A 16764-nucleotide genomic window follows, 5' to 3' on the forward strand; every position below is an offset into this window, starting at 1 on the left:
ATCTATTACTAATCTATGTTATACGGCTTTTAATAAAAATTGAATGTTCATTCAGTAAATATTTTTTTAAAAAGAAAGAAGCTCCAGGAGTTTATAGGTATAGTTTCAATAAATATTCTGATACTTCCAGATAGAAATAAAAGAAACCAACTTTCTAAACTCAAATCTATCAAACAACAATCCAAGGAAGACTACTGATGGCAGGATTATTCTATAATAAATGTTGTTTTTAAGGTTTTTCACAAGGCATCAGATGCCTGAAACATTCTAATAACGCAGTTCAATGTAATAATTAGTAGCCACAAAGAAATTGCTGAGAGATGCTCAGGAGATGGTGCCTGGAATGTACATAAATAATCTAAGGCTTGGATTGAAATGTCTTAAGACTTTAGTCATTCATCTGAGGAAACCCAATTCCTAGAATGCATTTTTATTGCATCTCTCATCTAAGGGAACAAAAAGCATTGCCATATTAGTACTCCATCTTTACACACTAATTCAGTCCAACAGGGGACCAAATGGTTTGTCCTCTCTGAGACCAGGGCAGAGACAGGTTCCAGGTCCTGAAAATGCTGGACCCTGAGCTCCCTCTGGAGGTGGTTAGGATTATCTGACTTCAAGGAAATCTGAATCACCTTTAGTCTTTGGCAAAGGAGGGACAATATAGACTATGTTATAGCCTCTGGATACTTGCAACCTGTATACTGCTATCCATTAAATAAAGGCTAATTGTGAAGAGCAAGAACCTTAACACAAAGTCAATTTGCAAGTCAATCTCAGACAAACTTCATTTCATTTACCATTTTGAGCTATATGTTTCATAGGATTGTTTGTTCTTTCAATACCATACGTATCCATCCAATTAAGCAAAGGAATCATTCCACTTATTCTAAGCCAAGAGAGCTGAGTGACCTGCAGAACACTGAGATGGTACTTACACAATGTCTCACTCTACAGCAAGTACTAAATGTTCTAATTTAGGACATCCCTGGTCTCCTGACACACAGTGACTAAAAAAACAGAAATGTGATGACTTTCAGTAGAGAATCTGAAAATCTGACCCGTATACTATAACTCACTTTGCAGAACATTATTCCTTTTTACCCTTTTACTTGCCTTATCTTTCCTTGTCACTCTTCCCTTTCTAATTTTTGAGAAACAATTTTTCTAACTTATCTGACATTCCACCAAATTCTGTTCCTAACATGCATCCTTCTGTGTTATCTCTAAATGTAATTAAATTTATTTCTTTAAATTAATTAATTTATTTACTTTTTAGGTGAGGCAACCCTTGGTTGACTTCACAGATTGCAAGGACCTTGTCAGCTTACAATCCCTTATTTATTTTTATTTTTTACACCTACAGCACCTGGTCTTCCTAGGTTAGGTGGTCTCCCATCCAAGTACTAACCAGGCCCAATCCTGCTTAGCTTCCAAAATCAGACGGGATCGGGCTTGTTCAGGGTGGCATGGCCGTAGACTAAATGTAATTAAATTTCAATTCCTTCATTAAAATACTTACAAACTATAAGTTAAGCCAATCTCCTTTACCTTTACACTCCATGCTGAATCATCCCTACTCATTCCTTGTTCAGCCACTTGAACAATTAATATTAGCATGCTATGGAGAACACATTCTATCCCACCAATAAAATTATCCCATATTTTATTCTTTGTTTTTTCTAAATGATTACTATGTAAGGTGCTTAATAAATTCATTCATTCATTCACAAAGCAAATGTTATTGAGTGCCAGTATATGCTAGGCACTGTTCTAGGCATAGGGAATATAGTAATAAACAAAATTCTCAATCCCTCCTACCATGTAGTTCATATTTTAGTAGAGGGAGACCATTAATAAATGAAATAAGTAAAATATATAGCTTGTCAGATAGGGAAATGTTATGTGGAAAAGTAAAACAGGGTAGGGGAATAGAAATGGAGAAAGTTGTAATTTTAAGTAAAGTAGTAGAGAAGGCTTCCTGTACAAGGAAAAACCAGTAAGGAGGTTGTCCTAAACAATGGTTAGGAGGTGAAGGAGGGAATCATGCAGTCACCTGCGGAAAGATTATTTCTAAGCAGAGGAAAGAACAAAAACTAGGGTTCTAAAGCAGGAGCATAGCTAGGAACAGCAAGGAGGCCAGTCGGTTTGGAATAGAATGAGCAATAAGGAGAGAAGTAAGCAGATAGGTCAAAGAAGGGACAGAGGAATACTGTGTAGGGCTGTGTAGGTTACCGTATCGTCTGTGGCTTTTACTTTGAGTGAACTGAGAAGCATTGGGGCCTTTGAGTAGTGACATCATCTGACTTAAGTTTTATTAAGAACACCCAGGCAGTGAGTTGGTAAGAGAATGAAGGTTAAAGAAGGGTGAAAGCAGGAAGATCAGCTAAGATGCTCCTGTGACCCCTATCAGTCAGGAAATTATAAGGGTTTTAGAGTTCTGTGCCAGGAATAGGAGATGAAGACCAAATATATATATTTTTTATTATATCACAAAGAGTAAATTAACACCAAAATAAATAGAAAATAGAAATAGTAAAGATAAGAACATAAACCAATACGATAGGAAACAAACAACAGAAATAATCAATAAAATCAAAAGATGGTTCTTTGAAAAAGTAAGTAAAACTGATTAACCTCTAGCAAGACTTGCCAAGAAAAAAGAGAAAACACAAATTACCAATACAAAAAATGATAAAGGGGGCATTACCATAGATCTTACCAACTTTTAAATGATAACAAGGGAAAGATGATAAACAATGTCATGCCAATAAAATCAGCAAAATTGATGGAACGGATAAGTTCCTTGAAAGAGGCAAATTACCAAAAAATGACACATGGAGAAATAGCAAATCTGAACATCTCTATATTTATGAAATAAATTTAAGAACATTGAATTTCCATATTAAAACCTTTCCACAAAGAAAATTCCAGGCCCTGTTGGCTCACTGGTAATTTCTAACAAATATTTAAGGAGGAAATAAAATCAATCTGACAAAAATTTTTTCAGAAAACAGAGGGGAGGGAACAATTCCCAATTCATTTTATAAGGCACCATAACACTGATACCAAAACCAGACAAGAACAATATAAGAAAAAAGAGACTAAAATCCCTCTTTAACATAGATGCTAAAATCTGAAATAAAATGTTAACCAGTCAAATACAATACAATACACATATAAAGGATCAAGTGGAGTTTAATCCTAGTAATGCAGGGCTGATTTAACATTCAAACATTAATTAATATAATTTGCATTAACAGAATAAAGGAGGAAAATCATAAGAGCATCTCAGTAGATGCAGGAAAAGTATTTAACAAAATTTAATGCCTGTCTACAGCCATGCTACACTGAACAAGCCCAATCCCGTCTGATTTTGGAAGCTAAGCAGGGTTGGGCCTGGTTAGTACTTGGATGGGAGACCACCTAGGAAGACCAGGTGCTGTAGGCGTAAAAAATAAAAATAAATAAGGGACTGTAAACTGACAAGGTCCTTGCAATCTGTGAAGTCAACCAAGGGTTGTCTCACCTAAAAAATAAAAATAATAATAAAAAAAAATTTAATGCCCATTCCTGGTAAAGACACTCAGCACACAGAAACAGAAGGAACTGTCCTCTGATAAAGGCCACCTACAGCAAACCTACAATTAACATCATACAAGGCAAGGATGTCCACTCTTACTGCTTTTGTTCAACATTATCACATGTCCCAGTCGGTACAGTAAGGCAAGAGTAATAAAAAGCATAAACATTGGAAAGGAAGAAGTAAAACTATCTTTGTATACAGATGTTATGACTGCCTATATAGGAAATTCTAAGGAATATACAGAGGAAAGAGGAGAAGAAGAAGAAAAAAGGAACAAATGGATCAATGAAGGAACAAAGGAAGGAAACCTACTAGGAATAATAAGTGAATTTACCAAGGTCTCAGACTACAACATCAATATAGAAAATAAATTTTATATCCATATTGCAACAGCAAACTGAAAGTTGATATTAAAAAATAATACCATTTATAATAGCATCAAAAAACAAAACACATAGAAATAACTTTAATGTATGAAATATTATAAAAAATTAAAGATCTAAATAAATGGAGAGTTTATATCATGCTCATGGATTGGAAGACTCAATATTATTAAGATATCCATTCTCCTTAAATTGATGTATAGATTTAACACAATCCCAATCAAAATCCTAGCAGGTATTTTTGTAGAAATTGAAAAAAATTGATATTCTCTTGATATTGATGTAAGGATCAACAAATATATAAATTCAACAGGAAATGGATAGACTTATAACTGTTAAACCTGCCACAGGGAACAACTCAATTTCCCTGGAGGAAATCAGTTGCTAAACCCAATAGGGAGTCTGTTAGAAGGGTGTATTATGGATAATAATCTCAGCTATGAATTCTAATTAACCTTTTGATGAGATGAAAATATTGTAATATTGTAATAAAGAAATTATGTTTTCCTTTGTTTTTCATGTCTACTTTTAGTAAATACAAAATAAGGTAGAGTCCTGGTAAAATACCAGATAATCCCATTTTATTGTTTTTAAGAGGACAATCAAGAATTTTGGTGCTATGCCTCTTTTTTGGGTTGTAGGTAATTTATTTTATGAAACAGAAAAAGTGTGTACTACATAAAAGCCACTATCAGATGAAACTAGCAAACTGGAAGAGTGCTGGTAGTTGTTTAAAAGGATAAAGAAATTTAATTAACATTTGAATATTATGTATTTAGTTATTTTATAAATATTATAGTTTTATAGCTGACCAACAGAACATATATTTAACCACATAATGGTAATGAACAGCTTTTAAAACAATGGGTTAGATATTTCATTAAGAACTAACTTTGGAAAGCCTGAGCATTCTAGGAAATAATTGACATATAAGGTTATGTGACTAGCAGAGGTCAGAGATTAGCATAAGTTGAGTGTGTATATGACAGGATGTTACCTACTCAGTAATCATGGCAAACAAAGAAGCAGGTAGAGAGGTGACTTTAATTGCAAATCAAAGCATCACATCAACAGAATTCTTAGAAGAAAGAAGAAAATAGTGAATGATCTAACAAAACAAAGTTGGATGATGCTAATACAGACGTATGGCCATCTTAACAGCTCGTGTTACATTTCTATTGTATATAAAATAAAAAAGGAAGACTTGCCAATTTGTATTTTAAGATTTTAAAAGACACTACCAGAAAAAAAATCTGTTCCTCTTCAAATTCTTCCCCTCACAATGGCCATCTCCACCCTAAAATTAGAAACCAAGCCAGAAAGAACCAAAGATAAGAATGTAAATATATGCTGCCAAAACCTTGCCTATTAATGTTAAATTATATGTAACAACAACATATCCTATTAACCCACTAACTGATAAACATGCTGGTCAAGCCAAAAGATTTGCCTCAAAGTTTTGCTCAATTTCTATCCTTTTAAACAACCTTCATGATATATTTAAATGCAGTTTCAGAATGTTCAGTGTGGAACCAAACCCATGTTTCATGCTTATCAAGTATATTTGTTTGCTCAGAAATGTTTAGTGCTCCCAGACATTGGGATCTTACTTTATTACACATTTAGAAACTTTTCCTTCTATAATTATAAAGTCCTGAACCAAAGCTAAGCATGACCACTAATCAAATATGTCTGAGATAATATATCATCGAATAAAATTATATGATTTAACATAAGCTGCAATGTTATTAGGATGTACCAGTCAGGCAGTTTTTATAAATTAATGTTCAAATTAAGAAAACATGAATAATTTAACGATTAATAAATTTAAAAACAAATTTAGGTGAATATACACATAACTACACAGAATTTATGATATATCTGTAGAAATCTCTAGTCAGCATTTTTGTGTAATAATAATAATAATAAAAAGGATTTTTTTAAAACCATACAGTGATTCTGGGATTCCCTGAATTTTCAGCTGCTGCATTTTCTACTCTACATCTGGCAGGTTCTTCTTCCTTTCAGTTTGTGCATTTCCTGTATTCTAAAAAGTAAATAGAAACAGGACCTTAATTGAGAAAATGATGAGTCTTTGGCTAAGGAAATATAGCCACAGATAAGTACTTATACTTTGCATCTGGGGATTGTTTTATAAGGTATAGAAAGACTATTTAGTAAAGTATTCCTCATTATCATCATGAAACAGAACTGGAGGTGGCTTTTGTATGGGCTCTTAACTCTCTTGCCTAATTCACTCTTTAGCAGTAATTTTAGGGTTTCTCTGTAGGTCAGAGTCTATTCAATGCATATATGCTATTTCAGTATACATTTAAGATGCCTAAAAGAGTTTAATTCACAACTGGGAAGTACCTAGATATGATTAGGTAATTTAAAATCAAGTCAATGACAAAGTCAAGAATAGAACAAGTAAGTTGCTATTACCGACTTTATATTTTTTAAAAACATGCCATATTTTCTCATGCTCTAAAATAACAAACTACCAACTCAAAATTTAGGAAATTTTCTTAATTCTGACATTAATTTATTAAAAATGTTTGTGTGCAATTTCAGTCACTTGTCAGAACTGCATTTTAATGGGTAGTACAAATAAACTACAACCATCATTGACGACTTCTGGTTATTTCTAATAACTACAACTGTTTCAAAGTCACTCTTAAAAATATTATTTTTCAGGAGTTCTATACCATATAAGCAAGAAGAGATTTTCTCTTCCTACTTTTGTATTTTAAAAATGGCATAACTGTCTTAAGAATTCATTTTTTCCTGCATTGGAATGTAATTGTAGTTCAGGGATAGGGGGACAGCTCTCATAGGACAGTGGGATAAAATAAACACTTAGAGCACTTTACTAGCCTGCCCAAACTCAGGAGCCCTAACTCACCCAATTATTCAAAAACTGTGAAAATAATGTGCTGTTCAACACGCTGTGACATCAGTAAGTCATCCAAGTTTAAAACCAACTTATTACTTTTTATAATGAACTAAAAGATGACCATTGGTAGCTTTCTTGTTCTATCTAGAAAATATCTCTTTTCTACAAAGTGGACTGTGGAGTTCTTAACAAGTTCTAGGCCAAAAATAAAGCATAAATGTCATTGTGAAAATATATCTAATAGTGTCTTATAACTTGCTTATCTGGATGTTGTAGAGATTAAATAAACAGTTAAAACAACTTCTTAAGTAGTTTCAGATCAAAGTTTCTCTATATTTATCATTTCTTTATTTTTCCTTAATAGGTATGTGCTAATTTTATCATGAATAAAAATATAATCATTTCTATTTAAAAAATAAGAAACTGAGATAACAGTGATGACCTCATAAAAATAGGAGGCCATCTATATGATTTAATTCAGTGTGTGCTCAGCACAATCCCCTTCCCTTCAAAGAATACCTTTAGAGAGTATTCATTTTGATGCTGAGGGCTTCAAGATTTCCAAATAAAATTCAAGACTCTCTCAGGTGAGTAGGGGCCAGGATAGTTCAACAAGATTATCTGATAGCTAGATAAGAGCAAATATTTGTGAAAATCGGACAGTAGGTGGACAGCAGAGATGGAAGAACAAATTGGAGAAAAAGCAGGAAGGAAGAGGCAAATACATCTGTTCTTGTGGGCAGTATAACCATATGTTTATACTATTATTAATTTCCTCTGGCATGGTTTTACTCACCCAATATTAGGTAATACACATGACACACATATTCTTTTCCCTGGGTACCATATATTCTAATAACTTCAGCATTCAAATGAGAGATGGTATTCACTACCTCCCCCTCGCAAAAAAAAACCTTGAAAACCTTTAGTAATTGGTTATTCTATGAAAATATAGATATTTATTAAGTTCAAAGATTATAAACTTTTGAATTTCTATAACTTACCAATGATAATAATTAAATTTACATATCAAGTCAAGGGTTCTAAACAGCATTCCTTAGTAAAAGCTATAAAAAAAAAGTTTTACCTCTTGTTTGTCTTGATTTTGATCCACATTCAGTAAAGTTGGTATTTTAGATGAGTCAGTTTTCTTTGATTCCCTCTTCAGCACTTTCATCTGTTTAACTTTTGCAAAAATATATACAATAACAACTTGTTATTCCTATCTTGACATTTTACTTTCCTTTTCAAAAGTTTCAAATGGAAATTCTGATATCCACCAAAGTCAATTTCTCACTTTATTATAAAGGAACTGAACAAACAGATCATGAGTTGTAATGGTAAAATGTGTCAATCATAAATAATTCATTTTATAATTTTACAAATGATCTACCATTAATTCTGACTGTAACTGTTAAGTGGATTAGATAATTCCTCTTGAACTATACAAGTACTGTATTCTTGCTATTACTGACCGTAACTGTTAAGTGGATTTATCTTTTTAATTCTGACTGTAACTGTTAAGTGGATTAGATAATTCCTCTTGAACTACACAAGTACTGTATTCTTGCTATTACATTAATTTTTCACAAGGTGTCACTGTTCTTCAAAGAAACATAACATTTACTCTTCCAAAAAATGAGTTTCATTTTAAGAGCTCAATACATGTTATAAATCTTAATCTACTAAATCCTTGGATGCCTGAAGCACATATATCAAACCTGCTACTATATGGGTAAATAATCATAGAGAAATATAGAAAATTGATTTGCTCCAGGTCATATAGTGAACCAAAACCACCTTCCTCAAATACTGTTCCAACATTTCAACAATATTGAGCTAATGAAAAATTTACCTTTTAAAGTTTTCTAACCTTTCTTTAAAATTACCTTTTAAGTCTCACCCCTTATTTGAATATGGGAAAAAATTCTCATCAGCTGAGAATATTTTTCACAGTAATTTACTATTTTCTGTTTAAATCAGATTATAAAATTTAAGTTATATTACAAAAAAATCTTGTAAAAGAGAACATCTGGAGATTTGTCAAGCTATGTAACCAATTTGTACCTTCCATTCCTTTCATCTCCTTTGACTGTATTGTGAAAGGCAATTCTGGGAAATGAAATTCTTTCCTGTCAGATCTAGAAAAATTCAGCTTCCTTTTGTTTCCATTTGCCATTTGGTCACTTTGGCCTGTTCGCTCATTAAATACACCCTTCTCCATAAACAAACAAACAAACAAACAAATGAGAGTTAATTTGAAGAAAGATATGTAACTATTTACTGAATGATAAGCCTAGAATTATTAGCCATTTGGGTGGTATAAGATAGGAATAACAATGTCTATCTTTGCAAGGTTATTTTAATAATTAAGAGGTAGAACAAAATACCAGTAAAAATATAAACAGATCAAACTCCAATAAAAGTTTCACAAATAAACTTTTTTTAGCATACTAAATATTCTGAGAATAACAGTCTTGATCATGAAAACTACAATCTTAACTTTTAATTTTTAAACTATTCATTGCATTCTGACTTTGGACAAATTGCTTCAGTGCATTTTATTTATAAAATGATGTGCTCTGGACACTAAGAAAACCCAAAGAAAAAAACTACTTGTGAACCCAGCATTTTGGAAAATCCTTATGTTATCTGTTTTTGTTCATTTGACAACAGATGATAAAAACTTTTCTAGAACACTCTTCCAGAATGTAATATGTAACATCCCACTGTGTAGATATACTCGAATGTATTTAACCAGTCACTTGCTTTTGGATGAATCTGTGTTGTCTTCAATTTTTTACTATTGTTAATAACACTGTATTTCAATTTTGAATAAGCTACTTTCCTATGTAAAAAATGAGGGAATAAACTACACTGATTATTTTTTCTAGTGAAAAGTAAAATGTGTCTATTCGGCAATTGCTTTTGATCTATAAAGTAAGATATCAAAAACATTTTTTGGAAGTGAAAATCCAAAATGTCTGTGACTTTTAAAGGTGAAAATCTTAATGTTTCCCCTCAAAATCAGACATTAAAAACACAAATCAAGCTACCAGAAATTAACTAAAATTGTGAAAGCATTGAGGAAATGATAGCCTATTTTTGTCTCGGGGGGGTGGGGGAACTAAAAGCACAGTTTTAAAAAATGTTAGAGCCTGGAGATGAGGAAAATGACAAGGTGAGAGGGCGAGGGGATAATGTTGAAAGAGGTCATACTTCAAAGACTAGGTTCTTGCCTTACTTGAGTGGCATCTGTATCCTCCTGCCTGCAATTAGATATAATTTGTCCAATAGATTGTGAAGAAGTACGTCTCTTTTTTGTTCTTTCAGTTACCCTATTTTTAAAAAACAAATGAGAAGTTATTAGAATGCCCCAGAAGTGCTTCTGTTTTAGCTTCGATAATGAATAAGTTATATCATGGAAGATTACTGTTTGAACACTGCATGCCGAAGTGCAATTGTCAGTCCTTAAGTGCCAAATGCTCTAAGTAAAGAGGTGAAAACAGAGCAGAGAACAACTCACTCATGGCTAACCTCAGGGACGACACCCATGTTGTAGGGTTACTCTGGCCGACCTACTTCGTCTCTTTTATTTGTTCTGTATCTGGATCTCTTAACTGCTAGGTTTCTGAAGTTCTGAGCCTGCTGTCCAAGGCTGGTTTGCAACCACGGTTATTGTAACCATGTCCACTTGCCCACCTCTGCAGACCACTAAGATTCACAATTTATAGCCCAAACCAGTCTGCTAGGATTGACTTGGGACATTGAACCTAGTCTCCTTCCTCATCTAGATACATAGTAGTTCCCCTAAATTTAGAACCGGGCTTGATGCTGTACTAGACAGACGCTTGCCACCCACCACACTGTCCTTGATTAACAGACTCATGTACCAGCCTCTCAATTTGCATCCATAGCTAAATCTAAACTAGCTCAGTATGTTGTTTTCCTCCCCAAATATCTGACCTTCAAAGGCCATTTGACTATAAAAGATCACTTTAACTATCCTTTCTCCATTAAGAGAATTTGCTATGATACAGAGATAAAGCCTACTTTATTATTATAACAAAGCACATCAATATCAGAACTTAGGTCATACCACCTTTTTTCTCTTCAAATGAGAAAAGAAATTTTCTGAGGATCTTTTTTTTTTTTATGAGGTTTTTCCAAAAGGCCTTAGTGAAAAATTGAATGTCTATGTAGGCAAGAAAAGTTAATTTCTTCTATAGCAGTCTTAAGAAGCATGTAGTAATACCCATTGTATGATTATAATTTCAATATATCTGAAAATTCAGTTATGTACAGACACTACGAACTTGATTCTTTGAATTACCATTATATAGGAACATTGTATTAACTCGGTCCATTTACTTCTGCTTCTTTTCTGTTAGAACTCACCTTGAGTTAAAGTGGGAGAGATCTGAATTGGGATTGGAAGTCATCAAATTACTGCTAGTTAGATTGATGGGTGGCATTGTCATACTACCTCCAGCATATGGATCATCTTTCATGCCATTAGAGTTAGTGCTGGGGTTGACAGGGTTTAATGGTTCATTGATTACAGGTTTTGTATCTTGAGACGTAGTATGAGCATCAATTGAATTCTGTTGGCAACGTCTAACTTCACCCTCTGGCTTTTTTGATTCTAAGGTATCTACTTTTCCTCCTTTGACTTTAATAACTCTGACTTTGATTTCCTTGGGCTTTTTCTCTCTTTCCATTTCCTGGAATAGATACATCCAAAATCTGAGTCAGGAGAACAGTAATTTTTATCATTAGAGTGCTATCATATAATTATATTGGCTAAAAAGAAAACCAAGTTTTACCTTTCCCAAAACTGAAGAACTTAGCAGTGTATTTGTATAAATTGTTTTTCTTTCATCTTTTATAAGTTCATTTTCTTTAGAATTCTCTTTTGGCTTTATGAATGAATTGACTTTTACTTCTCGTAGTAATTTAGCTCTTAGTTCCGGTATGAATCTGATAAAACAAATAATATCAACCAATAATATTTTTATTTATCTTTTTATTTTATCTTTAATGGAACATTTAATCAATTAATTTACATTGCAGCCACAGCATAAATAAGTCGTCAAAAATGCATGCCGAAAGATGGTCCAATATTTACCTAATATAAATTGCTTCCTGGTAAAGATACATCTTTTGATTTTGCCATGGAAATAAACTATATAAAAAGCTTATAAAATAGACTTATAGGCAAACTTTATTCAATAAAAGTGTTGCTTTTAATTTTGATAAATATACTATTCTTTTCAAGGAAGACTTGGCCACTTTGTCCTTCTTTTGGTTCTTTAAAGTAACAGTACTTAAAAAATGAACTAACTAGTTTCTGAAATCTTGCTCTAGAAAAATAGTTTCAGTACAAAATGTAACAGAAATCAATATTGTAGGAAGATTGCTCAGATTTAGTTTAACTTTCTTTTCTAAAAAAGTTATTTTTGCATAGAAAATGCATTCATATGACTCAAAATTCAAAAGGTTATGCTGAAAAGTCTCCTTCCCGCCCCTGTCTCTGAAGGCTATCAATTTGGGGGAGTTTTAAAATATCAGTCCATGAATGAATTCTTCCCTAATTCAGCCCAATCTTGTCAGTGCTGTACAGGGCACATGTCTAGTAAAGGGTAGTGTGAGGAGAAGAAGAAAATAACCAGTGTGATTACTTTGGCTGAATGAGAAAATATCACACCTCTGTCAAAACTGTCTTGCATTACAGAAGGTCCACGGAAGGAAGAGTCCTTTTACCAAAGGAAAAAGTCTTCCCCAAACATTTTCTGAGGGTTTGATAACTGGAACTCAAGAACTCTGACCCACAATAGTGAAATCCTAATATCTAAATACCCAAGAGATATCAACTTAGTCTATATAGCACTGATACGAATCAACTACTTTATTCAATAATTGGCACTTTCCATTAACAGCACTTTGAATATCTTCTCACTTTTTTGTTTTAGATTAAGATTCCTGAAATGCTTAGTTACTCTCAAAGATTCCCTTTTCTTTGCTTTTTCCTATTTTAGTCTCTCTTCAATGGCTGTTCCTGGACTCTTCCATGCCTGATCTTAACTCCATCACATTTTAAACTGATGTCTTTTTGACCTCATTTCCAAAGGCAAAGTGAATGATTTTGCAATTAATGAGAAACTTTTCCTGTTTCATTCAAAGCCTGAATAGAAAATGGTAGGTTTTTAAAGAAATATAGCTGATTTGTAAGTCTATTTTGTCATTATATATATATAATGTGGGACACAGAATGGCTATAAAAGAGATGGTCCCTAACTTTAGGGAATTTAAAAATTGGTGGGGGAAAAAAAATTGGTGGAGAGGAAAAGACAATAAACACCGCAACAGAGAATAAGTAAAGCAGAGAAAAAAAATCATTTGGGAAACGAATCTTAGTTATAATATTTAGATCAGAGATGCTATCACAAGGGAAAAAAACTGGACTATTCTGAGTCATTATTTGAGTCAGAGGTCCAAATGGGAATAAAGCTAGAAAGTACTGACTGTTTATTTAATGTTATCTCTGGTCAATGATGACCACTGAAATTATGCTAAAGAGCTCAGCACACATCCTAGGACATAGTAACTGTATAATGAATGTTAACTGCAATTATTTTTATTATTAAGATTTTCATCATGACACCTATGAGTCTACCATATACCTAGTCAACACAGGAACTTAAGTAAGGTTTTGCTAAATTGAATTTTTCTGTTGTGTAACATTAACCTATACTGCAATTCTCATGCTAGTTAAAATTTCCTATACAGAAAGTCCACACTCACTCAGAATGCTTACTTTTCAATAAATCCATCTCTAGTAAAATACTCATGATGCAAAAGATCAGTAGAGGATATTCTCTCAGCAGGATCAATTTGTAAACAAGCCTAGAAAATGGAAAAAAGATTCTATCGTTAAGTAAGGTCTTAACAGGTCTCCATAAGGCAAAAATTAAATTTATTTGACAAGTGTAAAATTCATTAATTACCCAGAATTAAAAGTGTTCTTGAAAAGTTGAAATTAGACCTCAGGGATTTCTGACCATGAGTTCTGACCATTTATTTCCCTAAGAAATTTGTACTTGTAAAGCATTATTACAGGTTAAATGTCCTATGATTCTAGCCAAAACAGAAGTCAGTCTATTTTTCTTGGAATTAGTATAGAGATTAATTAGCTCATTTTGATCCTCTTCTCAGCCCTGAAGATGGAAAGTTAACGAATTATCATTTCCATTTTACAGAGCTAGAAGCATGACTTGCCAAACTAGAATTTTAACTCATATTGTCTGATTCCTAATCCAGTGCTTTTTCTATAGCATAATACAATTTCAAAAATATTCAAGCCTCCAAAATTTTCAGAAATCCATTATTTGAACGGCTTTTTTCTGTTTCTCTATCTGGGGAGTAATTCAACTGAGTAGAGACACAACCAAAAAAATAATAACCCCACAAAAGAAAAAACAATGGAAGGGTTTTGAATAATGAGTTGCACATAATTTTCATTCTTCATAATCGTTTTGTAATTTTCATTCTTCCTCTAAAAGAAGGCAAAACATAGTAATAATAGGTAATTTTATTGATGCTTACAGCATGCTATACAACTCTATGTAGCCTTTTCCTGTTACTTGATCCCAATAACCCTACAAGTTATTATCATCCCCATTGTACAGATGAGGATACTGAGGCCCAGAGAGGTCAAGTAATTTGTCTAAGATTCATAAGTAAAAGAGCTAGAATTAAAATTTAGAAAATTCAGGTAATGCATATTACACTTCAGTTTATTTCAAAATGTATGTGTTTAAACTGATTCATAGTAAAAGTTGTAGAGCTATGCTGCACAGTAATATGAATACAGTTAACAATACTGTACTGTGCATTTTAAAATTTGGTAAGAGGGTAGATTTCGTGTTATGTTTTACTACAATTAAAAATGTTGACTCACAAAGTGAAATGGAGCCCATTATTTAATACTATATTATATAGGAATACCTGGATCCTTAAAACTGCAACTAGCTAAAAATGTGTGCTTATTTTAGAACATAATAGTAATCCATCAATAAAACTTAATAAGAAAAATGCTAAAAGGTCTGTGTAAGTCATAGTCTATTAGAGGCAGACAAATTAGTCATGCTGTGAATAACATAATTCAGAAAATTTAAATACATGCCCTAGTTTGGAAAATGTAAAATATGGTACTTTGAGAAACAGACTGGCAATTACTTTAAAAATTAAACAAATACATACCTTACACCCACCATTCCACTTTTAGATATTTACCCAAGAAATAAAAATATACATCTACACAAAGACTTGCACATGAATGTTCACAGCAATTTTATTTGTAATAGCCCAAAATAGGAAACAACCCAAAATAGGAGAAGAGATAAAAAACTGTAGTATATCCATACAATGGACAATACTCAGTGAATAAAAGAACAAACTGCTGATACGTGAAAAAACATGAATGAATCTCTAAACCATAATACTGAGTTTAAGCCAGACATAAAAGAAAATATGCTGTGTGTAATTCCATTTATAAACTATTCTAGGAAATGTAAACTAATCTATAGTGACAGAAAGCAAATCAGTGGTTATCTGGGGACAGGAATGGAGGAAAGATGGATTGCAAAAGGACATGAGGACATTTTAGGGGGTGATGGAAATGTTATGTATCCTGATTGGTGGTGCTGGTTTCATAGGTGTTTATATCTAGCAAAATTCATCAAATTGTACCTTTCAAGTATGTGTAATTTATTTTATATAAATTATACCACAGTAAAATTGTTTGGAAATTTTAAATCTAGGAAAAAATACAAGTTCTACCCTAGATATTAAGATGTATTTTAAAGTTATAATAATCAATCAAAATTATACTTTTATTGAAATAAAGAGAGAAATCAATGACATAGAAACAGACCCTAGCATGTATAATAAGCATTTTGCCTATGATAAATGTGAGTCAACATTTTTAATTGTAGTAAAACACACATAACACGATATCTACCCTCTTACCAAATTTTAAAATGCACAGTACAGTATTGTTAACTATATTCATATTACTGTGCAGCATAGCTCTACAACTTTTACTATGAATCAGTTTAAACACATAGATTTTGAACTAAACTGAAGTGTAATATGCATTACCTGAATTTCTAAATTTTAATTCTATGATAAAAAAGCATTCCAAATCATTGGATTATTCAGGTTGAAAAAAAGTATTGCAACATATATGATAAAAGACTAATATGCTTATTATTTTACAAATAAATACAGAAAAAGATATTCTAATTGACAAATAGATTGATTCTTAAGAGATGCAAATGATCAATTAGTATGTTCAACCTTTCCTGTAAGTGCAATTAAAAAAAGATACTATTTATAGCCTATTAAACTAGCAAATATTTTAAAAATTATAATATCTAATGCTAGGTTAAGAGTAGAATGTATAGCCAATGCTACTTGAGAGAACCTGAATATAAATCAGTGAAATCTTTTCGGAGAAAAAAATAGCAAAATATATTAAAAATTCTAAAAAGTATAAACCCTTTTGCCCACTACTCATGCTTTTAGAAATTTATCCTAAACAAATAATAAAATAAATTCATAAAGACATACGTAAAATATGTTCACTGTAGCACCTTTACTAATAGTGAGGGAAAAAAACCTGAAAACAAATGTCTAAAATTGCGAGATCAATTAAATAAACTATAGTATAGTCAGACAATGAAATACTATGTAACTGTTGAAAATTATGATGTAATTATGTTCCATATTTATTGACATGTAATATGTTTATAATATACTGTTAAGTAAAGATAAACAGGTTACATAGCAGTGTATAAAGTATAACACCTTTTAAAAAGCATAAACTTCCTTTTTTT

At 32.2% G+C, this 16764-nt stretch overlaps 1 protein-coding gene and 2 pseudogenes across 1 annotated transcript in view; 1 reads left to right on the top strand and 2 right to left on the bottom strand.

Moving 5' to 3' along the window:
* Window positions 1–1357: 1357 nt before the first annotated feature.
* Window positions 1358–1481, bottom strand: LOC120581777 (uncharacterized; annotated as a pseudogene).
* Window positions 1482–3332: 1851 nt separating this feature from the next.
* Window positions 3333–3451, top strand: LOC120581898 (uncharacterized; annotated as a pseudogene).
* Window positions 3452–3489: 38 nt separating this feature from the next.
* Window positions 3490–16764, bottom strand: part of CDKL3 (cyclin dependent kinase like 3) — a 38106-nt gene continuing 24831 nt past the window's right edge. The window contains exons 8-15 of the mRNA XM_039836038.1: window positions 13683–13771; window positions 11692–11845; window positions 11264–11589; window positions 10110–10203; window positions 8933–9083; window positions 7953–8050; window positions 5211–5266; window positions 3490–3529 (exon numbers count right to left, since the gene is read on the bottom strand). Coding sequence (XP_039691972.1) covers window positions 3526–3529; window positions 5211–5266; window positions 7953–8050; window positions 8933–9083; window positions 10110–10203; window positions 11264–11589; window positions 11692–11845; window positions 13683–13771 — 972 coding nt within the window. The 3' untranslated portion in view covers window positions 3490–3525. The remainder of the gene's footprint in view (window positions 3530–5210; window positions 5267–7952; window positions 8051–8932; window positions 9084–10109; window positions 10204–11263; window positions 11590–11691; window positions 11846–13682; window positions 13772–16764) is intronic.

The sequence above is a fragment of the Pteropus medius genome, unplaced genomic scaffold (assembly GCF_902729225.1).
Source record: "Pteropus medius unplaced genomic scaffold, Ma_sr-lr_union100, whole genome shotgun sequence".
NCBI lineage: Eukaryota > Metazoa > Chordata > Mammalia > Chiroptera > Pteropodidae > Pteropus > Pteropus medius.